The following is a 22,039-nucleotide window of genomic DNA, read 5'->3' on the forward strand; positions in this document are numbered from 1 at the left end:
TATAGACCCTCTAATAAAGGTTTGACGATCTGTCTGCTAGATTTTGACTCGATTCTATTTCCACTGGAGACAATGGCAGGTAACTGAAAAGTAACGACGCACTGGCTCGTACAGTATATTTTCAATGCGGCCAGATCCAGCAACACCTCACAGGCCACAACACAACTGTTCCCGCTCTAAAAACCCTCATCTCACGCTTTCAAACGCGGTCGTTTCATGAGCTTTTTCCGATTAACTCCACGCTGGTTCGGTAAAACACGCACCTTCCGCCTGTTCTTCCCGGGCCGAGGCTGTAAATCATATTCCGGCAGCCTGTTCCCTCGCCTCGAGAGGCTCCTGCGGCCGTCGCGTCGCCGCGCGTGCGCTCGGCTCTTCCCGCCCAGGAGGATGGCACCGCGCGCGCCAGGAGGCAGACGCACGAAACATCTCGGGGGCAGGGAGCTGCGTCCGCGAGCGCAGGCTGCAAAGGAACAAGTCGAGGTTTATTCCGGAATAAAGAGCATCTATTTATAATAAATGAATCATTCTGGGTAGATTTCATATTTATAAACCAAAATGGTCCAATAATACTCCCCTTTTAAGTACTTTTGAGGTGGAGTTGAAATATGAATTCTATAAAAAACTTAAAACATTTCAAGTATAATGTAAACAGGCGCCGTCCTTCGGATGAGACGTAAAACCGACGTCCTGACTCTCTGTGGTCATTAAAAATCCCAGGGTGTTTCTCGAAAAGAATAGGGGTGTTACCCCGGCGTCTTGGCCAAATTCCCATTGGCCCTTACCAATCATGGCCTCCTAATAATCCCCCTCTCTGAACTGGCTTCATCACTCTGTTCTCCCCACTGAGAGCTGGTGTGTGGGGAGAGCACTGGTGCATCATCCAGGTGGGGCTGCACATTGGTGGTGGTGGAGGGGATCCCCATCGCCTGTAAAGCGCTTTGAGTGGAGTATCCAGAAAGGCGCTATATAGGTATATGCAATTATCACTGCGGGTCATGGAGCAATACTCCAGAGCCTCGGGGTCGAAGCTCAACCGCCGAAAGAGCAAACCGAAGTTCTTCGGGCCCTGGAAGCACAGGACGACGGTGCCGGAGGGTCTCGAGCTCTGCACGGAGCCCCTCAAAATACTGGGGGTTTCCTTCCAGAGCCAGGACAACAAGACCAACAACTGGACCGAGAGGATCGCCAAGGTGAACGCGAAGCTGGGTCTGTGGTTTACCTGGCGGGGGTGTACCCGCTGCCGGCCAGACTCAGACGAGCGCTGCAAGGGATGATCTTCGGCTTCATCTGGGGCGGCAGGTACGAGTACATCATGAGGAACCGGATGTGTCAGCCGGTCGAGGAAGGGGGTCGAGATGTCCCACATTTCCCCCTGAAACTCGACTGCATCTTCTTCTGCAACCTCTGTCGGGCGCTGCGGGAGCCCATCGGCCACAAGTACCAGTACTTTGTCAGGCTGTGGCTCTCCGTCCCGATGAGGCACTTGGTCCAGTGGTCAAACACCGGGCCCAAGGCAGAGAGGCGACCGGAGTTCTACACCCACACTGTCAAGTGGAGCAGGAGGTACGAGGCCACGAGACAGCCAGAGCTCTGCACCAGAGCCCTGTACAAGGAGGTGAGGGGGCATCTGGTCGCAGACGAAAGGCTGCAGGTTCCCAGACAAGTCTGGGAAAGAACGCAGCCGAAAGAACTGGACAACGAACTGAAGGACCTCAACTGGATGGCCGTACACAAGAGACTGGCTACCAGAGAGGTCCTCTACAGACACTCGATCTCCAGGAATCCGCATTGCCCCCGGGACACGTGTTTCGTCGAGGAGACTCAGGAGCACGTGTTCTGGAGCTGCCCCTTTGCCAAGGCGGTGTGGGGCAGAATGGACAACATTATGCAACTCCTGGGAACGGGTGTGGTGCTCAGTTACCAGTACATTCTGCTGGGGCTGGCACCTGATTTGATTTTTAAGAACTTTATTTTCTTTTCACAAAAAAATACAGGACATCACAAATTAGAAAGCTTTACATTAATATACATACTTAAAACAGTATATATGATCACATCTCATTACATTTTGACACGGTACCAGTTACATAGCAACAATTTCTTTTTTTGTGGTGCAAATCACATTCTTTACTTAAACATGATAATGTTTTTCACAGTTTCTTGAGATATTGACCTATGCTCTCTATTTCCCACAGACTTTCTGCTTCCTCCCTCCCTTCTCTCCACAGATCTCTGAGGTAATAGTTCTCTCGGGTGATGAACAGGGCCAGGCTACCTGCTGCCTTGACTGGGACCTCGATGCCTTTGAACAGCCCCATGTTCCTCACTCTCCACAGGGCGTCTTTCCCACTGTTCACCACGGCCCAGATCCTGTCAAACACGTCAGGAGGAAGTTTGACAGGAGAGATGCCGTATATGACGCAGCGGTCAGGGTAAATTGGGGCGAGAGAGCTTGCAACCAATCTTCAAACTGTGCCCAGAAGGCCTTAGCAAAAAAGCAGGACCACAGGAGATGGGTCACAGTCTCCTCCTCGCCGCAGCCCACCCTAACGCAGCGAGGGCTGGGGGTGAGGCCCCTACGGTACAAGAAAGTTCGTACCGGTAAGCACTGGTGGACGACACTCCAGGCTAAATCTCTGTGAATGTTGCACAGAAACTTAGAGGATGTGTGTTTCCACACCTTCCTTGTTTGGGCTGGCACCTACCGGATCAGACAAGGGGACGCCGTTCCTGATGTGGCTGCTGCTGTCCCTCACAAAAAAGGCCTGTGGGACGCGAGGAGCACTCTCATCCGGCGCAACATCGAGTGGGGAGCGAGGGAGCTGGAGGAGAGGATCCTGGCGGGCCTCAGGAGGAGGATGAAGCGCGACATTGCCAAATGGGGTTTCCCCACGGCGAGGGAGTGCTGGAAAGGACTTTGGACCCTGTACAGGGATTAATGGACAACAGCAAGTGGTAGGGTTTGGAGGGACTCTCATAATCGCGCAAATCCACCCACACTTGCAATGATTGATAACGGACAATCACCGCCGTTCCGCCGTTGTTTTTATTACGTAGAGTGTTAATATGTGTGAGATGTTTCCTTTTGAGATGTTTTTTTTTCGGAATAATAAAGAAAAAAAATACAATTATTATTTGATGTATGTATAAAATATTACTTGGTCACATAAATACTTTTCCTCCTTATCTCTGGCAGTTAAGTTTTTTTCTGTTTCATCTTTCATCCATTTCCTCTCCTCTATTTGTATTTGTAAACACAAATTTGTTTACACATTTAATTTTTTTTTTAAGTTACGGTTTATTTCCTGCCGCAGAAGAGAAGAAGAGACTGTGGAGTTTCCTAAAAACGGAAGTATAATGACTCCATTAAAATTAAAAAGCGACAGACAGAAGGTAATTAAATTTTTCCTTCAACAACGACTTCAGTGTAATTAGGAGATTTATTTGTGAAACATAATTACCCAGAATAAGTAAGATCAACGAAGCTTTAGTACACATCATCTGGATCACTAGTTATTTTCTTATATTTAACGAAGTTGTTTTGATCGTCAGTGAAAATCAGAATGGAATTAACGAGGGTGTTGCATTCCTCATCAATTGTGAGATATTAATCATCATCTCATCTCTCTCCATTCATCATGTTCTGAAACTCCATTGCTGGAGTAACAGGTAAGGAACTACCTCACTGACGATACCGTTTAACTGCTAACGCGGAGTTAGTCCTTAATGTTTCGGGTCGAACCGGTCATGGTAAGAAACGACAACTGGCCCATTTTAAACTTCAATATTCGACCGTACAAGCAGCAGATAATGTCGATGAGAGTAGGAAGTAGTTCCCAAGCTCTCGAGGCAAAAAGGATTCAACAGCCGTATTAAACAAGTTTTATTTCAGTAAATCGTGAGCGGTTCGTTTCCCCCAGAAATCCTTGCGTAAGTAATTTACATATCGTGGTAATTAAGGCGTTCCTAGTGGTTCGGCTATCAGTGTCTGTTAGCAGAGCAATACAGTATATAGAGCAATATCATGGTGTGTTTTATACACTTTTTGTATATCATGGGTTAAACACGGTTGGATACATACACATTTATATGTGCTTCACAAAAGGACAAGTGATGGAGTTGATGGTGATGGAGCTAGTTCTGATCTAATCAAAAGTTTTAACAAACATGTGGCAAAAGAAAACTGTCCTTGTTTGCTACAGTCTGGAAACACACGCCCGCTCTGTTTTTAAATCTCCACTTAAGTCTCCAATTTTTTATTTGCTATTTCGTGTCACTTCCGCGATTTCCTTCGTCACCCTGTAAACGTCACCTCGCAGAACGCGAGGCTTCTCGCGAGAGTGCGCGGAGATCTGTTCAGTTGCTGTAGCAACGACAGCGGGCGGCGTGAGTGTCGATTGTTTAGTGAGCTGTTGTAAACTATGAAGCCTAATTTCAGATTTTTAAGCATAATTTGTGCTTTCATCTCATTTTCCTTTTAACTCCAAAAGTGTGTTGTTTTTGTATTTTTGTTTCATTGGTATCATATTTGCGGAGGGCGCTGGATTGTATTTGTCGGTTTGAAAATAAATCATAGCTCCACCGTAACGGTAAGAAACGAACAAATTGTTTTAAAATGTGTTAACTCTTAAATTAACACAAAAGACGGGCACCGTGTGCCGTCCTGGGTGTTTTGAAGTATGTAATACAAGTCCAGCGGTGTCGGTAATAATTCCACTAGATAATGTTATCTATTGTTGTGCAAAAAAAAATCAGTTTTTCCTCATTCCTAAAATACTCGGTGTTTGACGAAACATTAAGAAAAACGTTCATGTTCAACCGGGTTTAATAAAGAAGTGAGGAGGGACTTCGTTAGTGGAGTACGAGCGTAGTAACTTGCGTCATTTTAACATTTTGAGCTTCTAGTCACGAATAGTCACATATATTATCCTAATTGTTAATCTAAGTGATATGAAATGTAGTTTTCTTAATCTGTTCTTGTTCGCTCCACTTCTCAGTAGCAGCAGCAGTAGTAGTAGGGTGTCCGGTGAATCTTTCCTAGTGTTTGAGCCCTCGTGTGGAAAGATGGGGCCGGATCTGTCAGACGCCCCCGGGTGAAGGAAAAGAGTCCAGTTTCAGCTCTGCCCTGTCCTTCTGTTCTTCCTCTGCAGGTCCCGGCGAGCCTCGGTGCCTCTGACCTCTGACCTCGGCCCTGCCGACCTGGCCTGGCCCGGCCCGGCCCCAAAAGTAGAGATGTCTGCTGTGAGCAGCCTGGTTCCGGCCCGGTTCCTCACCCTCACTGCGCACCTCGTCATTGTCATCACAATATTTTGGTCCCGGGTACGAGCCCGCACTTCCAGCAGAACCAATTGTCAGGCTTACCCATACGTCTTAATAAGTAAACAGTCTTGCAAAATTCTTAATAGTTTTCTAAGATCTCTACTGGCTTTCAGCTTCAGTTAGTCCTTCCAATAGGTCTCTTACCACTGCCCTGTGCTGCATGGCAGTGTAGTCAGGGCTAAGCTCTCGTAACAGGAAAGTTGTGGGTTCAAATCCCAGGTGACCCGCTGTACACATGGGTACAGATATGTAAGTGGGAATAAATTGGGAATCATAAATGTTGCTGTCCCTGAAGATTGATAGCGATGTGGGACTGAGTGCTGTGCCTGGTGAATGCACCCCTGATGTTTGGCCTTCTCCCTAACTAGTGTGTCGGTGTGTTTTCCTCTCAGGAGAATAACGTCCTGGCCTGCCTGCCTTTAGAGTACACACAGGAAGAGTACAACAGCCAGGATACACAGTAAGTCCAACGGAATTTCGACATCATGTTTAAGATCGGTTGTCTGCCACAATATTAGGGACCCCCATTGCGAAATGGCGGCAGCCCAGTCCCATCCCTTTCACTCGAGTGTCTGTGGAGGGACAGTGGTGTCTGGGATTGACCTGTATCACTGGTTTCACAGCAGGATGGAGATCTGAGAGGTTGTTCTGGCCAAGAAAGGTGATGGATGGATGGTGTCTGATACCTGCACCCTTTGTTCTGCACACAGAGGAAGTGTAGTGATTTCACTGCTTGGTTCCTAATATTTTGGTTAGTGAGTGGGTACTGTACCACTCTGTATTGTATGTGTGTTTCTGTGAAAGTGTTGGTGCTGCCTGTGTGTAAATATTTACCAATGCATGGGAAGAACTGTGTGTTAAGTGTCAGTTTCGGGGTTCTCTCCCACTACAAGCCTTCTGACGTTTTGTGGGCGGTTGCTTCTCTTTCCGTGTCGCAGGCTCGTCGTGGCCCTCTCCGTGACCCTCGGCATGTTTGCCATCGAGCTGGCCGGCTTCTTCTCCGGCGTGTCCATGTTCAACAGCAGCCAGGGCCTCCTCTGTATCCTTCACACGCTGCCCAGGACTGTGGCCCGGACCTCCCTGGTCCCTTCACAGAGCTGCCCGAGGCTGATATGCTGTTCCCAGTGCAGAGTCTGGTCTCCCACCTGTTGAATTTTAGTTGGGAAGCATGTGGAGCTGTGATGGACAGCCCTGAAGTTGACAGGACCGACTTCCCCTAGGGGCAGGGAAATACTGAAAGCAGTTGGACACTCCGATCCAGCTGAGGATGGGTTGATGAATATCGGAGAGAGAGCAGGCACAGGCAGGGTTTAGCCGTCAGTGTGTCAGGCAGGGTGTCCTGAGAGTAGCGCAGTGAACAAACAGGGAAAGATGTCATCTTGCTGTGACATGTGAGATGTCCTGGTATGAGTGTATCTGAGATGGGTCTCCACTGCGATGGAGTGGCTTCCTGTCCAGGGTGCATCCTGCCTTACATCCAGTGCTTGCCAGGATAGTCTCCAGCTGTCCCGCAACCCTGAACTGGAAGAAGCAGCTAGGAATCGGGTGGCTGGAATTAGAGATGCATGTTTTGTACGGTACGCAGCTGAATTTCTGTGTTTTTCTAAGAGCCGATAAAGTTGAAAGTGCTCTGATTAAGTGAGCTGTAGGTTCAGTGAAGAGATCAGTTAAGAGACCTGGAGCTGGCCGACGCTATGGGGTCACAAAGGACCAGCAGTGGGGATCCTCCTTAAGGCTCGGGGAATCTGGGTTTGACTGGAACGGGTTCTCGTGGCCATAAGGGCACCCCGCGAGCGCCTGGGGTTACCACTCCCTGACTCAGCCACTGCCCTCCAGCCACTGCGGCCCACGCCAGCGCCGGAGTCGCGCTCGTCTTCTTCCTCTTCGAGCAGTGGGACTGCGGCCTGTACTGGTGGATATTCGCCTTCTGCAGGTCAGTGACTGAGCGACTGACGGCACAGGCAGACCGATGCACTAACGGGGGGGGAGCGCTTTTGGTCTGTTTTTGGGACTCGCTCAGAGGGAAGACCGAGCCCCCTGGTCCACACGGTGCTGGTTTCAGCCAAAACAGTAAATGTTGGTCGCCCACAAGACGTGGCAAGTAACTGACTTGGCAGTTTAGTTGTCCAGGGTTCCCCCCTTATCTTGAACGCAGGTAGTAGGATACTAAAGAGTTTTAATTAGGTTTACCACTACAAAAATTATAATTGTGTTTAAGGAAATTGAGTTGTGATTTTTTTTCCAGAAGGAAACACTTTGCACTAAGGCAGGGAGTTGTGAAATAAAAAATATTTTTAGAATTTAGAATTGTAGATCTTCTCTGTGTTGCAACTGTAGGTTGATTCCTACCTTAACTAAGGCCTCCTTGAAGAAAGAGCTAAGTCTTAACGCAAATGTGTGATGTGAGCACATGTATTTGTTGCCACATCTCTGAACACAGAAGGAGTTCCTGTTGAAGACGGTTATCCCTTTTGAAGACTTTAAGTGAAACCGGCTGGTGCTTACAGTATTGATAAAAACAATGAGAGCATCCCCCCCCCCCCACCCTCCCCTCAGTCTGGTTTGGTTGTTTTTCCCTGACTGGCGCCCCCTGCCAGCCCTGGCCTGTCACTGCAGCGCCTCCGTCTGCCTGTCCTTCTTCGTGTTCCAGAAGTGGGAGTGCTGGACCTACTGGTATATTTTTGGATTCTGCAGGTAAAGTTGCACGTCCTTGCAGCTGTGGGATTCGGTGGGACGTGGGCCTAGGGGTCAGTCACAAGTCGGGGATGTACAACCCTGTCCTGGACAGTCACACTGTGTCTTTCTCCTCTTATTTCTTACTAAGCCCTGAACGGATGAATTGGGTCGATATCTCACCTACTATTAGCCCTATCAAGGGTTTGATTATTGAGCACTCAGGTGGACCAAACACTGCAAGTGTGTGGATCCCCAGGACAAGGGTTGGGACTATGATGTATATTCAGACTGTAGTGTAAGTGGTATTGATTCCTGTGTTCTCTGATGTGTTTTCAGCGCTCTGCCTGCTGTTGTGGAGATCTTCCTCTTCATCGCAGTGTTTGGGCTGAAGAAGAAGCCTCTGTGAGCCAGGAGGCAGACTCACAGTTAGGACACTGCTGCCCTCCTTTTAGCTGAACCATGAACCACGTTCCTCCCCTCCACCCAACTGGAGAAAATTGAACCCAGCACAACCCCCCCCCCCCCCTTCAGATTTCGCCCTGAGGTCGTTCGCAGGAACACGCACATGCCGGCAGGACGCCGCTCGGCCCGACCGGCTCTTTCAGTTCACGGCTTTACCGACGCTGTTGCTGCTTATTCGGAAAAAACAGCCACACCCGGTCTACATCTCCTCTCGTGCAAAAAATAAAATCAAAGAAAGGCAGGGAGCCAAACCGGAGCCACGCAGTGCCCAGCGGTTCCTGTGGCCCCAGGCTGTGTGTCCCTCCACTGCGGGTGCTCCGGGTGCAGAAATACAGGCCGGCTCTTCGCCAGGGTGAGTGCCCGCAGCAGAGAGAGAGCAGGCCGCTGGCGGGTGAAAAGGAAGAGGTACCTTTGCTGCTGGCAGAGCCTGGCAGCTCCTGAAGGGCAGTAAATGGGTCAGCCGGCAGGGGCTCTTGATCTTTTTATATTTTCTAAAATAAACAGCCAACTTGACAATAAGCAGTCTGTGATTTTTATGCTGGTTACCTGTTAGGTGTTGTGTGTGTGCATAGCAATTTTATTGTTTTCTGCCATGCTTTTTTTTCCCCCTATTATTATTGAGAGGAAAATAAAGGTCTTTTGTTGGCGAGCAATGTGCTGACCTTACAAGGCAAGTGAGGAGACAGTGGAAGGCAGTGTGACTGACATTGCTCCTCTGCTGTCAGGCTTTGCCTTCTGCTTTTAGATGGGGGGGAGGGGGGGTCTTCTTGGAGCTGCCCAGCTAGCTCTGCAGAAAAGCACAACACAGAATGATGCGGTATACTGTACACGTCTCCATTGAGGATCACATCTCTGTATGCAACTCAAAGGTTGGGGCAGACTTCCCTTAAAGATACATGCCCGACTCCAAGAAGGACAGGTGTATGCTTCAGTTGAGTGACTTCCACAGCTCTTTTAAAGGCTGATTTCGTGATTTAATGATCCTGCTTAATCGTGTCTCGCGCTTTTTTGTGCTGAATGTTTTAATAAGATGTGAACTGGATTTTGGATATTTCTTTGTCCCAATGTTTTTTTTTTTTGGTCAAACCGATGATTTTATGGTTGACATCTACGCTAGAGGAAGAAAACGAGGTTGTAATATTTGAGCGGTGGGCGTCAAGCTCTCCTCGGAAGGCGTGCTTCTCACTGGGCAGTTCAGAAAAGATTGTCATCTCGAGTGCCCAATGAGCGTTCCTGATGCCGGCTGTGTGGTTACCGCCCTGGCCAATCACAAGCTCAACCTCTCGTTTGGCTAGTCCAATCAGACGCCGGTTTGGATTTAAACATTGGCGGTCACGCTCGTGGGGGTTAGCAACTGGCTGTAGAAGCAGGGAGCAACAGTGCATATGCAGGTAAAAATGTAATTAAAAAAATATATATTATTTGCGATTATATTGGGAGACGTTTAATAAATCCTTTTCTGCGCTGGCTATGCTAGTTGTTTTTGATTTGTTGGTTTCGTTAAACATCGTATCTGACGTGTTTTTTTGTGGAGTTTTGTTATCGAGTAACGTTTTAAAGCATTTTACCCGTCTTTATCTTTTCACTTCGTGTATAGCAGCTTATCTCCCTTTAAAACGATTCTCAGACGGAGGTAAACCACAACCCGAGGTGTAACTTTTCAGCGGGTAGTTAGTTTAGGTAAACAAAAGGCAAATCATTTGTAATTGAATAACTGTTGGTGTATCGATCTGTGTTAATTTACTGGGACCCTTTCCGGAATCGCCTTGAATTTAAAATAAAACGGCCGGGCGTTTATAATCCGAAAACCCAGAGGCAGGACACGAAAGGAAACCGCTGGATGCCGGTTTGGGGGTATCTATATTCCACACCCGGGTGGTACAGCTAAATGGACGTACAGTATTTAATCAACTCGATATCACCCGTGGTTAAGCACTCCTTCGTGGTAGACTTGATAAGGTTATTGTAGTAGTTCAAGTAAGTAACTGCGTCAGCATGCGTAGGCTGCAAAGGAACAAGTTCTTGCTCCTCCGTGCTGAAAAGGAGAGACACAACGTTTAGGCTGTGGAGCCGCCTTCAGTGTGTGTTCAGGTCTCTTGTTCCTTCACTGTCACTATAGCTGACCTCTTGAAAGCCTCCAGCGCACGGATTTCGACAGGATGCACAGTCTTGTACAGTCGTGCTCAAACGTGTCGTCTTTAAAGTGCCTCTTCTTGTGTTGCACCTTGACGCTTGTGAGACGCTGCAGTGAACCTTTTAAGATGGCGAGCGTCTTGCCCGTAACTCAATTGGTGTTGATCTTTAAGATCTGACCGGCTCGTAACTGCAGCAGCTGTAAAATCGCCTAGTGGACACAACAGGTTCTTGTTGTGAGTTTTTTGTCTTGTGACGTTGCAGAGCCCTTCAGTAGACTACTTTTTTTTCGGTGTAAACTGCATTTTAAATGACCGTTGGGGGAGTCTTCTCGATTTTCTGTCTTCTGGTAGTTTATCCATCAAACGCCCGGTGATTGGTCCTGATGTCAGCAGCTGTAGTTCCTCTCCCCGCCACCAGGAGGTCTCTAAATGTAGTTAAAATTAACTTATCCGCTTTTATAAATGGCGCGTCTCACCCCGAAAGATAACCAGAGTGACTCGCATATATGTAGGAGGGAGGTGTCTTCATCCATGGTTTTGCCGACACCTTTGGAAGGCGAGCTGAGAAATTGCTTAAGCTTTTGACTTTAATTATAATTTCCCAGACTGGGGAGATGTCCAATAAAGAAAACCAGGAGCCCAGATCTGCTCTGAGACAACCGGTAAGTTCTGAACTGTTGGTCTCCTATTACTAGATTCTACCCCTCCAACACTTTTTTTGTGAGCTGTTGTGGTGTATTGATTTGCATGTATGTTATGCAACAATCAAAATGCATGTTTGATATCTTGTTGCCCCCCCCAACCAAAACTGAACCAGCGTGCGTGTATTCTCCTGCATTGATTGATTGAAAACGGGTGACACTATCTTTACGCAAAGGGGGGTGGGTGTCTGGAACAAGCTGCCCTGCCTGGCTGAGAGCTGATGGCTTAGTGTCCTTCAAGAAATATCCTGGTTGGATCCAGGTATTAAAGAGCTATGGAGCAAACCAGGTGAGCTAGATGGCTCTCAGTTGTATGCTCTTAGTTTTTAACAAACGCCCCCCACTACAGGTGTACTGGGCAAATCCCACTGGGAAGAGAGCCAGGGCAGATCCCGGACGCTGGCGGGGGGTTATACCTATCGGCTGGCCTGGGGTCACCTGGGAGTCCCACGGGAGGAGCTAGAAACTGTTTCTAGGGAGAGGGTAGTCTGATCTGCACTGCTCAGTCTGTCACTGTGCGTGTTATTAACCCTTCCGTTTCTTATAAGCTGCACGTAATTGTGTGGCTATCTGCATTGTATGAATTACAGAATGGGACTGACACTGGTGTACACCCTGCTCTCCAGACAGTGCTGAAGTTGTTAAACTGGCCTGATTACGCCTTTAACTGAACTGGAATGAGAACGTGTCGAGAAGCTGGATCACTCCAGTCGTACCTATTGTGAGCTTGGTGTTCAAGGTGGCAGAATTGGGTGTCCTAGACGGCAAGGCAATTTCTTGTTGCAGGAATGTTGTTTGAAATGAAAAAGCGTTCACAATTTTTTTTCTTTCTCATCTTCCCTGCCAAGTTTGGAACTGTGCCAGGAACGATGGGGCCCCAGCGAGTCCTGAGAAACCCAGTTTCTGAAGCCACCAGCCACAACTTAATCATGGGTCAGTATTAACGCACTCATGAGTGGTGTGAAGTGATCACTGACAAAAGCATATTGTGGCAATTCCTTTCTTGCTTTATTTCCCAAGAGGAGCATTTTGACAAGTAGCCTTAAACTGCAATTGAAGGCCAAAAAGTGCTTTTAATGTTTGCTGGGTTATTAAACACTGACAACTGCAATTTTTCTCCCAGGCCCGGGAAGAGTAGCCGTCTCCAGTAATCAAAGCAGCTGCCTCCGGCCAGCGTAAGTATCTCTGCAAGTAGTCTTAAGAGAAAATAGAGTTCTGGGTTGTACATAAGACAATAACGGGGTGAGGGAGTATTTCACTTAAAAAAGACACAATGGTTTTGTAGTTCCATGCACGAACACCTGAAAAATACAAATTGGTGGTCTGTCAAAATTGAGCGGCAATAAAAAAAACCCAAAAAACACACGAGAGCTCTAAGTTATTTTTAATTATTCTCTCCGGTGATTAAATTGTAAAGAGATCGGATTTCAACAAACGATCAGGCTGACTCGGGAAGATGTGTTTTTAAATATAGCGAAGAGCACAGGATTTTTGCTGGTTTAAGAATGCGCGTGTTACACTTCTGTTGGAACCTACCGTTTCAATGGCTGGTTGGCTTTCCAAAAAGAGGAAAAATTGGTAGCGTGAGCCTTTACCGGAGTCTGTTTAGTTACAGAAGTTGTAATTTTGTTCACGCATTGTGGCTCCAAAGGTATAGTATTTTTGTTCCACTTCAGTCTTCTCCTCAAGAGCTGAGTTGCTGTCCCCTGCCCTATGCTTTCAATTGGTATCATTTTATACTTTACAAACAGTATTTAGCCTCTTTATGCCTGTTTAACAAGATACGTAGCCAAGCCAACCCCCTTGGGTTCAGAATAATAGTCCAGCAGCTGTATTCATGACGTCTATGAATAAGCATGTATGTAAATCGCAATTTAAGGTGGAATTGTTTAATGCATGTTTTATTCATGTTGTAATTCATATGCCTACTTGCATTATTTGGACAAAATTAGTTGTTGGATAATCAATTAAAAATAGTCGATAGATTAATCGTTAGTGGCAGCCCTGAAATAGTTTCACCTGGGTGCTGCACTACAATCGTTGGTATGAAGGTCAGATTTTAGCTGAATAAAAGGAATGGCTCGTTTTTTTTTTTTAAGAAGGTGCAGGTGGTGGTCATTTTGGTATGGAATTGATATTCATTATACCACTTCAATCTACTGGCTTCGGTCACAGTTTGTTCTGGGCCTCCGCACGTCTTTGTGCAGACATGCCTTGTTCTTCTCGGTCTAGAAAGGACTTCCTGTTTAGTTTCCACGTGCCTTCTGGTTCAGTTCTTGCTGATCTTGAAATCCAGTGGGTTGTAATGGGGGTCTGAATACCCAGGTCTCTGTCTAGTTCAAATCTAGTTTGCATCTGGTGGCTCCTGCGGCGAGATCTGTCCGTGTGGGTCATTCCCGTCCGGCTCCTTCCACTCTAGCGTTCTTGTTGCTTCGCTTCCCAGCAGGAAGCGCTTCAGCATCAAGGACTTCGACATCGGGCGTCCGCTGGGCAAGGGCAAGTTCGGCAACGTCTACTTGGCCCGGGACCGCAAGCTGAAGTTCATCGTGGCGCTGAAGGTGCTGTTCAAGTCGCAGATCGAGAAGGAGGGCGTGGAGCACCAGCTGCGGAGGGAGATCGAGATCCAGTCGCACCTCAGGTCAGCGGAGGTCACACTGGGGTTCTCGGGTAGGGGGGTGGGGGTGTCCTGGTGTCTGTGGGCCTCCGTTCCAGCTCGGCCCCTTGTTACGCCCCTTTCCTGTAGGTGCTGGTAGTTGCTTAGGACTTGCAGGCTGGGAGTGGAGCCTGTTCAGTGGAAGGATAGTGAAACCATCAAGAGCTGAAACATGCGGAATAGTTCTGGCCGTCGTGGTGCCCCAGAGCGGAATGAAAAGCGGGGAGATGCTGGGGACACTGGGATTGGAAACTCCTGGTCCTAATGGCTCTCTGCCCCTCCCAGACTGTCCCTCGCACAGTTTTTCAGATAAACTGGGGGAACTTCCCAGGTCCAATCAAGCCTGTCTGCTGCAGTTGTGACCTCTCCAGAAAGACTGTTATCTTGCGTCCTTGCATACTCCAGCTCCAACCTTCCCAGGTTTGATAACTGACACCCGCTGAGTCGTACCCACAAGACTCCGGATATATTCAAACGTGCACATTGCCCTCTGGTTAGTTTTCTTTAAGCTGTTTGTGATAGATTGTATGTGTGCTTGTGCACTGCAGTCCCCACCTGCTTGAGCACACCGTAGGAGTGTTTGAGCTTATCTTGAATCTACATGTCCGACGCAGGTAGGAGGGGAAACTTTCGAGCTCGTCGCTCATCCCCTTCCTCACTCTCTCTCTCCAGGCATCCCAACATCCTGCGCTTCTACAACTACTTCCACGACCGGACGCGCGTGTACCTGATCCTGGAGTACGCCCCGCAGGGGGAGATGTACAAGCAGCTGCAGCGCTGCGGGCGCTTCAACGACCAGCGCACTGCCACGGTGAGGGGGGCGGGGGTTGGGGTTGGGGCCGGTCCTGGACCATGCTGGGAGAACCAGTCCAGTGTTTGCTCGTAGTTCAGGCTCAGCCCGGTTCTCCTAGTGTTGCTGGTTTTAGTTCTGGGCCGGGGTCTGCTAGGTCAGGGCAGCTTGGATCAGCCACTCAGTTTTGGTTGTGCAGTGTTTGCTGAGCTGGAGGTGCACCAGTGCCTCGTGGTGCTGCTGCCGTGCAATCGATCGATCTCCCGGGTCTCGGCAGGCGGGCTGCAACTCCGCCCTGGTCGGAGCCAGCGGAAACAGGGTCTCTGCTCTGAGGGTCGGGATGCCCCAGCTGATTGGCTTATTCCAGGTTGCCCTGTGGGTGACGGCTGCCTGTCCCTCTCTCTCTCTTCCCAGTACATGGAGGAGCTGGCGGACGCGCTGCAGTACTGCCACGAGAGGAAGGTCATCCACAGGGACATCAAGCCTGAGAACCTGCTGCTGGGCTTCCGCGGGGAGCTGAAGATCGCGGACTTCGGCTGGTCCGTCCACGCACCTTCCCTGCGGTGAGTGCTGCGTGGGTTCTCTCCATCCGCCGCTACAACGCTCACTTCTGTTACTCTCCTCCACCCTCATGCCTGCTGACACCATTATAAGCTCAAGTTAGACCGCTAGCCCTTTAATTAGCAAGTGATCAATTATCTCTTTCTATCTGTTTTTTGGAGAATCTCAGAGAATGTTTCATCAACCTACCAGCAAATCTCATTTTCAGTTAGAAGGGAACTAACCATCTCCAAGACTGTGTTCTTTGCCCTTGGATTCATGTGTTATTTCCTAACAACCCTAGCATTGTGCATATGGAGAAAGAGGTGAAATTACGGGGGAAATATCTCCCTGTACCCACTTCAGCCAATCGATTTGTTTAGAGGAGAGGCCTGGTACTAATGGCTTCTTGTGCACCGTCTCTGATCACGGCTATGTGCATGGTGGTACACTGCTCTCCTGTGGTGAGCTGTGAGCAGTCAAGCCCCTAATGGGGTGAAGAGGTGTTTCTGTATCTGCTATAGAGTCTGAAAGATCCCCATGTTGGGTAACTTGGCTTTCTCCTTATGAAAACTCCATATAGTCATTGATGTGACTCAAATCTCCAGTTTAAGTGTGGATAAAGGTTGATTTATTCAGAAATTGCTGATAATTATACAAATAGAGCTCCTATGACACCCCTTGCATTCCAGGTAAACAGCCTGCATCCACAGGTGCTTTTTAAAGAGTCAGCAACTTCTATTTACAAATGTAAAGCTACCCCACAGAGACTTGAGCAATACAAGTCAGTTCCCTTGTGAAGTACCCTGCCACAGTTCCAGTATGCATTCGTTGGGTGCCTCTTTGTAAATCTAAAAATAGATGATTTTTTTTGTGTTTGGGAAAATTGCTTACTGCTGACGTCTCTAGGGAGGCTACTTTTCAAATCCTTTTGTTGCAGCTGCTTGTACAAATTCAGCCTGTTGTGTGAAGGGATCCGCAGTATCAATGTTTAACGTTGAACCGAAAGTCTGGGCTTTGAATTTTAGGTCCAAACATACAGCCCGGGCTTGTAGTCAAAATGCCTTTCCTCTACAGACGGAGGACGATGTGCGGCACCCTGGACTACCTGCCCCCCGAGATGATCGAGGGGAGAACCCACGACGAGAAAGTGGACCTGTGGTGTATCGGGGTGCTGTGCTACGAGTGCTTGGTGGGGAACCCCCCTTTCGAGACCTCCAGCCACACTGAGACCTACAAGAGGATCACCAAGGTGGGGGTCGAAGCCCTGTGGTCTAAGGGCAGCCCAGGGGTGTAGCTGCTTGGCCTTCGCCTCTCGGCTGACTGCCCCCTCTCTCTCTCCAGGTGGATCTCCACTTCCCCAAGACGGTGTCGGAGGGCGCGCGGGACCTGATCTCCAAGCTGCTGCGCCACAGCCCCACCATGCGGCTCTCGCTGAAGGGCGTGCAGGAGCACCCCTGGGTCAAGAGCAACTCCCGCCGCGTGCTGCCCCCCGTCTTCACCCCCAAGAAAGCCTAACTGGGGCATCTGCCGGCGCCTGTGGGACGCATCGTGGCCTTTCTTGCGGTCTGCACGCCTGGCCGGGAAACGAAACCCTGCTGCTGTCCGAATCTCCACTCCAGGGAACTGCAGCTCTTTGTGCAGAGCCTCTCCAATCCAACCTTCACTGAACCTCCACATACAATACAGCAGCGCCCCTGCAGAAAACCAACCTGCCCCTCTGGAGGTGGGGGTGGGGGGGCTCATCCTGATCTGCAGTCATTTCTCTCGAACCTCAGCTACTTTTCATCCCTGTTCCCTCTGCTCTGTGGGTTTTAGCACCTGTACCATCTGTGTGGGCTCTGCTGGAAACAACTGGCTGGCGCCCCCTGGTGTCGGGGAGGTGGAGGTGTTCCTCAGGACCTGAAGCCTTGGACCTCAACAGCAGGACAGGATCTTTGCTGTGAGGTTGTTTGAAGAACAGGGACTGTCTTGACCGGTCTTTTAGTTTTTGGAGTTGTAGTATCTCACTGTCTCTGTTAATAGCCATTCCTGGAACTTGTTATTCTGGCTGAAAAAAAAAATTTTATGCAGGTTTATGAAAAGTCTTCCACGGTCAAAGGCACAGTATGCCGTTCTTGTATGTCTTGTCTTATATATGTTGTCTGAATGTTCTCTGTTGTATCCCAATGTAAATAAATTATACTGGAGATCCCAGCATGCTAAGTGTTGGCCTGGGGGTCCTCAAGGTGGCATTTTTGAATTACAGCTGTTTTGAGGAAGCTTTGCGGCTATCTGTAAGGGAAGAATATGCAATTTTCTGCCTTGAATTGTCTTGAAAGGAGTTAAGACAAGCTGGCTCAACCTGCCTTTTTTTAGTACGGAGACTGTGACCGCATTTTCTGGAATGTAGAGGCGCTCGGACTGCTTCAAGCAGTGCTGCCCAGCACCAGACCTAGTGCAGCCTGTAGGTTTTTATTTCAATTAATGAATCAACTGGCTTCATTGGAGCTGTATAACAGCTGCTGATTGATAGGTGATGCTTTATTTGGCGAATGAGAGTTCTGGTGCCAGTAAGCTGTTCTCATAGGGTTGGATTTGGAAATATTGAGGATTAGCGTGACTTCTTTTAGACTGTTGAAATCTACTGTTTTTATGTTTCGTCACCACTGGGATGTGTTTTAGAAAACCAATAAATTCTTTATACAATGTAAGGTGCTGGATGTTTCTTTATAGCTATTTACTGTGGGCTTTTAAAGGGTTTTCTTTTAACAGTGATGCAGGGCACAAGTAGAATAAAAAGCTCACAAGAGGTGCTGGACTGCACATACAATGTTATCTCTGCATTCAATTCCTGTGACTCCAGGAAAAGAGTGATCTGGTTTCCTGAGCCATGCTGCCATTTCCTGCTCTGGTTATTCCCCTTCTAGTGAGCAGGTTCACTGGTTTCTGCTGATCTTTTATCCATCAGCCTCCACTCCATCAGTTGGCTGTCGTTCTGTGCCATATGTTTTGCTCCCTCTTGGGAACATCCACCAATCCGTGTTTGAGACGAGGTTAAATTAGACCCAGTCGTGGAAGTTGTCGTGGTTGGCTCAAGACCATTCCCTTCATCTTGCTCGGGTTCACAGGGAGGGGTTTATGCCGTTTCTCTTGTGATGAAACGGCACCTCCAGTGGCAGGTCTGTCCGTCGCTGCAGAGCTTCAGTCCTGTGTGCAGTGCCGGGCTGTCTGCTCCAGGCTTGGGGTGTGCTGCACAAGGACCAGGAAGGATCTCGGTCTCTTCTGGGCGATTGTGCTCTGATTGGCGTTTGTGTCAGACCTGCTGTTTTTAATAATCTGGGACTCTGCATGATTTCAAACCAGGGAGAGATTTCTTCACAATCGCTGAGCATTTTTTCCAGCTATGGTGGTTTTGCCAAAAAAGGGTGACTATAGAAATTGCTGAATGTCTAGTGGTGGGATAAGTCTGACTTCCACCACACTTCAACTTGTAGTGTTTTAATTGGCCTGATTTCATTCTTGAGATCTCTTTGTTGTCCTACGTGCTCCTAGTAACGATGAAGCTTTCAGCTGGCTTTTGATATGTAAAAGTTAAATGCTGCTATATGCAGAATAATTCAAAAAGTTTGCAGTGAGTCAAATTTATTGGTTGAAAGAGGGGATTGGGGAGGGGGCGTCATCAGGAGTGTGGTTGCATAGGGGGGTCCTAAAGGCCTGGATTGGGCCAATGGCCTGGTTTGGGATGCAAGCAGAACGCCAGGCCTTTTGTTTGTGATTTAAAGTATACAGTTAAAAAATCTCATCTCGCCTCGCCTCCCCTCCACCCCTTCTGATGCTGCGACTGGCAGAGCACTGTGCCACTTTGAATTCCAAGATGCTGAAGGCGCTGTCGCCCGCTCGCTGCCAGCCTAAAAATAGCTGCCGTCAGGCCGGCACGGGCGGAGAGGAGTCGGGAGATTATCCGATGCGACAGTGGCAGCCCCCCCACTTTTCACACACGTCAAGTGCAGCAGTGTTGAGGGTGCGAAGTGGGTGCTGGGACCTAATTAACACCTGGGCCTGGTGTGAGAGCCTGGCTGCCTGGAATTCTTTCAATCCGAAGTTGAGGTGTTTGTGTAGGAGAGAAGAAGGGAAAAAAAGAGGCGAGAAGCAACTATCTTGTTGGCGATTCCCCCAGGATTCCTAGAGAATCCGTAGGCAGTGCAAGCACAGAAACGGGAGACGTGTGGATCCGTTTCGAACCAGATTTATGTTTATAAATCTTTTTGTTCTTGAGCTCTCCAAAGATGTTCAGCATTTTGGGTGCTTTGCAGTGGCAGAAAGAAGGAACGATGATAATTGCTTATGCTTATATAGTACTTTTCTGGACACTCTACTCAGAACACATCACAGGTAAAGGGGACTCCCCTCCACCACCACCACCACCACCACCACCACCACCACCCATGTGCAGCCCCACCTGGATGATGCAATGGCAGCCATAGTGCACCAGTACACCCACCACACACCAGCTGTCAGTGGAGAGGAGAACAGAGTGATGGAGCCAGTTCAGAGATGGGGATTATTAGGAGGCCATGACTGGTAAAGGCCTGCGGGAAATTTAGCAAACACCCCTATTCTTTTTGAGAAACACCCACACAGACCACAGGGTGAGCGCCCCCTGCTGGCCCTACTGACACCTCTTCCAGCAGCAACCTTAGCTTTTCCAGTAGGTCTCCCATCCAGCTACTGGCCAGGCTCACAGCTGTTGAGCTTCAGTAGGACTGCCAGTCGAGAGCTGCAGGGTGATATGGCTGCTGGTAAGCAGAGCCGGGAGAGAGCTTTCCTCTCAATGCATTGATCTGGTGCCCCAGGAGATCATTACTCAGGAGTAATGGGGAACAGATTCCATCACCAGATCTCCTCCAATTTCCTCCTACTCCCAGCTCAGATCCTCATTTTTTCTACCTGCTATCGACAGACACTGCCCTTCCTTGTAACAGCTGTCCGAATTAATCTTGTGGGCTACCAGAGAGTGTCGGTTTGTATTAAAGAGCTCAAGAGTGGAGACCGATCAGATGAGACCACTTCAGCACTTGTTTCTGATTTGTACATTAGTAACTCATCCAGAGTTTTCCTGAAAGACTCCAAGACGATAGTTTTGGTTTCGTAACTGGGCAGCTTGTTCCAGACTCCCACTGCCCTTTGTGTAAAGAGGTGCCTCCTACTCTTGAGTGTCGCATGCCGGCGACTTCGTATTCTCATTTTTGTTGATTGCTTTCAGTTATGTCAATTTATTTAGCAGAATTCAACCCTTATCTATTTTCTTATATATTTTTCGCCATCAGCATTGTAACTCGGCCAGCGCCTTGCATCGTCTATCTCTTAAGTGTTGTTGTTACGAATGCGACTGCGCCAGGCGGAGAGCGGGATCTGTGTTTTTCTGATTTACCACATATGGTAAAGGAATGGTACACGTCTGGATTAAATCGATCCTTTCCCTGGCAAATACTTTGTGTCTTAAAGAATTACGTCTTCTGCCCAAGCAAGATATTATGATGCCCTAATGTTTAGGTGCAAGCCTTTTGCGTGAATAACTGGTTTGCTGTGAAATCCGAGAGAAATAAATAAAAGAATTAAAGTTTGGAGTAGGCGCAAATAAAGTCATTCATACTTTTTCAGAGACGGCTCGTATGGTAGCGTGGCCGAGCGGTCTAAGGCGCTGGATTAAGGCTCCAGTCTCTTCGGGGGCGTGGGTTCGAATCCCACCGCTGCCAATAATCCATTTTAGTTTAAAATAGTTCAGAATTAGGATAGACAAGGAGATACCATCTGTGGTGATAGCAGTTTTACAGACTGTGCGGCAGCTTTGCTCATTTTTCTGCAGATCCCTAGCGTGAAGAAGCGCGGTCAGATCTGAAATCCCAGCTCTCTTTCCACATGCTCAGTCTGCAGGCTCTCGAGCTTGTTGCCTTCGGTCCAGTTAAGCAATGTTTTGGGGGGGGGGAAGGGTGGAGTGTAGGGGCGGGGAGAGGGCTGTCACGGAAAGGTCAATTTTTTGTTTTGTACCTGTTCAGATTTTATTTTCACAAAGCAACACACCCCGCTTCGGACGATTTGAATTCATCGCTCAGCCTTCGTGACGCGCTGAAACGTTCTAGAATTTGAGACGCGGGAGATGGATTTTATTTATTTGTTTGTTTGTTCAAAAAAGAAGGCCACGCTACGAGTTAAAAGTTGGGCGGCATCTTTCTGGCGCTGCCGACAGGTCCAGAAGCCAGAGAGCCAAGTCACTGCGCCGCCATTTTGTTGTGCCTCCCACGGTACCCTGGCTCTCTTTCCCGTCTTTCTCCTCTCTCGACATCGTTTCTCTGAGGCGTAAATACACCCTCCCTTCCCCGGTAACACTCCTGCGTTTAAAATACAGGACGCCCCTTCGTCTTTTTTCCAAACAATTCACGAAAATGAGACTTTTTGCAAAATACAGCGCCATGTATATGTATGGCCGTTATGTTACAGCGCCATCTTCCCTCATCCTCGTCATCTATTTGAAAAGCTGACAGGAAAACATTCAGGGGGAAAAAAAAACTATAACATGTAAACATTAGGACTAAGCCGTGTAATGAGAGCCGGGGCTTTGTGCGAGTGTGCGGGGGGGAGGCGGGGTGGGGCGACTCTTAACAGTGTGCAGGGAATGCAGGACTACAACAACAGGAAAAGATTTTTAAAAACTTTCCGACAATTAAGCGTTTTAACAAAAACAACGCCGCTGTTCGACTGTTTCGTGAGGAAACAGAAAAAC

General features: G+C 48.4%; 2 protein-coding genes and 2 non-coding genes across 6 annotated transcripts; 3 read left to right on the forward strand and 1 right to left on the reverse strand.

Moving 5' to 3' along the window:
* Nucleotides 1–3,557: 3,557 nt before the first annotated feature.
* On the reverse strand, nt 3,558–3,692 carry LOC138237901 (U8 small nucleolar RNA). The gene has a single exon (XR_011189221.1). It is a non-coding gene; the product is annotated as a U8 small nucleolar RNA (small nucleolar RNA).
* Nucleotides 3,693–4,347: 655 nt separating this feature from the next.
* LOC102697206 (transmembrane protein 107) lies at nt 4,348–8,976 on the forward strand. 2 transcript variants are annotated; one of them, XM_015340589.2, is made up of 6 exons: nt 4,348–4,589; nt 5,151–5,319; nt 5,712–5,779; nt 6,258–6,358; nt 7,156–7,252; nt 8,332–8,976. In XM_015340589.2, exons 2-6 carry the CDS (start codon nt 5,233–5,235, stop codon nt 8,399–8,401), a joined length of 423 nt encoding a protein of 140 aa, XP_015196075.1. In that variant the 5' UTR covers nt 4,348–4,589; nt 5,151–5,232; the 3' UTR covers nt 8,402–8,976. The 2 variants fall into 2 exon arrangements, with proteins under 2 accessions (XP_015196075.1, XP_006627412.1); XM_006627349.3 differs by lacking the exon at nt 7,156–7,252 and adding an exon at nt 7,917–8,013.
* A 580-nt stretch (nt 8,977–9,556) lies between these two features.
* Nucleotides 9,557–17,969, forward strand: aurkb (aurora kinase B). 2 transcript variants are annotated; one of them, XM_015340588.2, is made up of 9 exons: nt 9,557–9,848; nt 11,198–11,254; nt 12,142–12,226; nt 12,417–12,468; nt 13,740–13,931; nt 14,619–14,757; nt 15,151–15,299; nt 16,354–16,528; nt 16,621–17,969. In XM_015340588.2, the coding sequence occupies exons 1-9, from the start codon at nt 9,843–9,845 to the stop codon at nt 16,792–16,794; spliced, it is 1,029 nt and encodes a 342-aa protein (XP_015196074.1). In that variant the 5' UTR covers nt 9,557–9,842; the 3' UTR covers nt 16,795–17,969. The 2 variants fall into 2 exon arrangements, with proteins under 2 accessions (XP_015196074.1, XP_006627438.2); XM_006627375.3 differs by having other exon boundaries at nt 9,567–9,848; nt 13,737–13,931.
* Nucleotides 17,970–20,932: 2,963 nt separating this feature from the next.
* Nucleotides 20,933–21,014, forward strand: trnal-aag (transfer RNA leucine (anticodon AAG)). The gene has a single exon. It is a non-coding gene; the product is annotated as a tRNA-Leu (tRNA).
* Nucleotides 21,015–22,039: the final 1,025 nt, after the last annotated feature.

This window comes from Lepisosteus oculatus, chromosome 3, assembly GCF_040954835.1.
Source record: "Lepisosteus oculatus isolate fLepOcu1 chromosome 3, fLepOcu1.hap2, whole genome shotgun sequence".
Classification (NCBI taxonomy): Eukaryota; Metazoa; Chordata; class Actinopteri; order Semionotiformes; family Lepisosteidae; genus Lepisosteus; species Lepisosteus oculatus.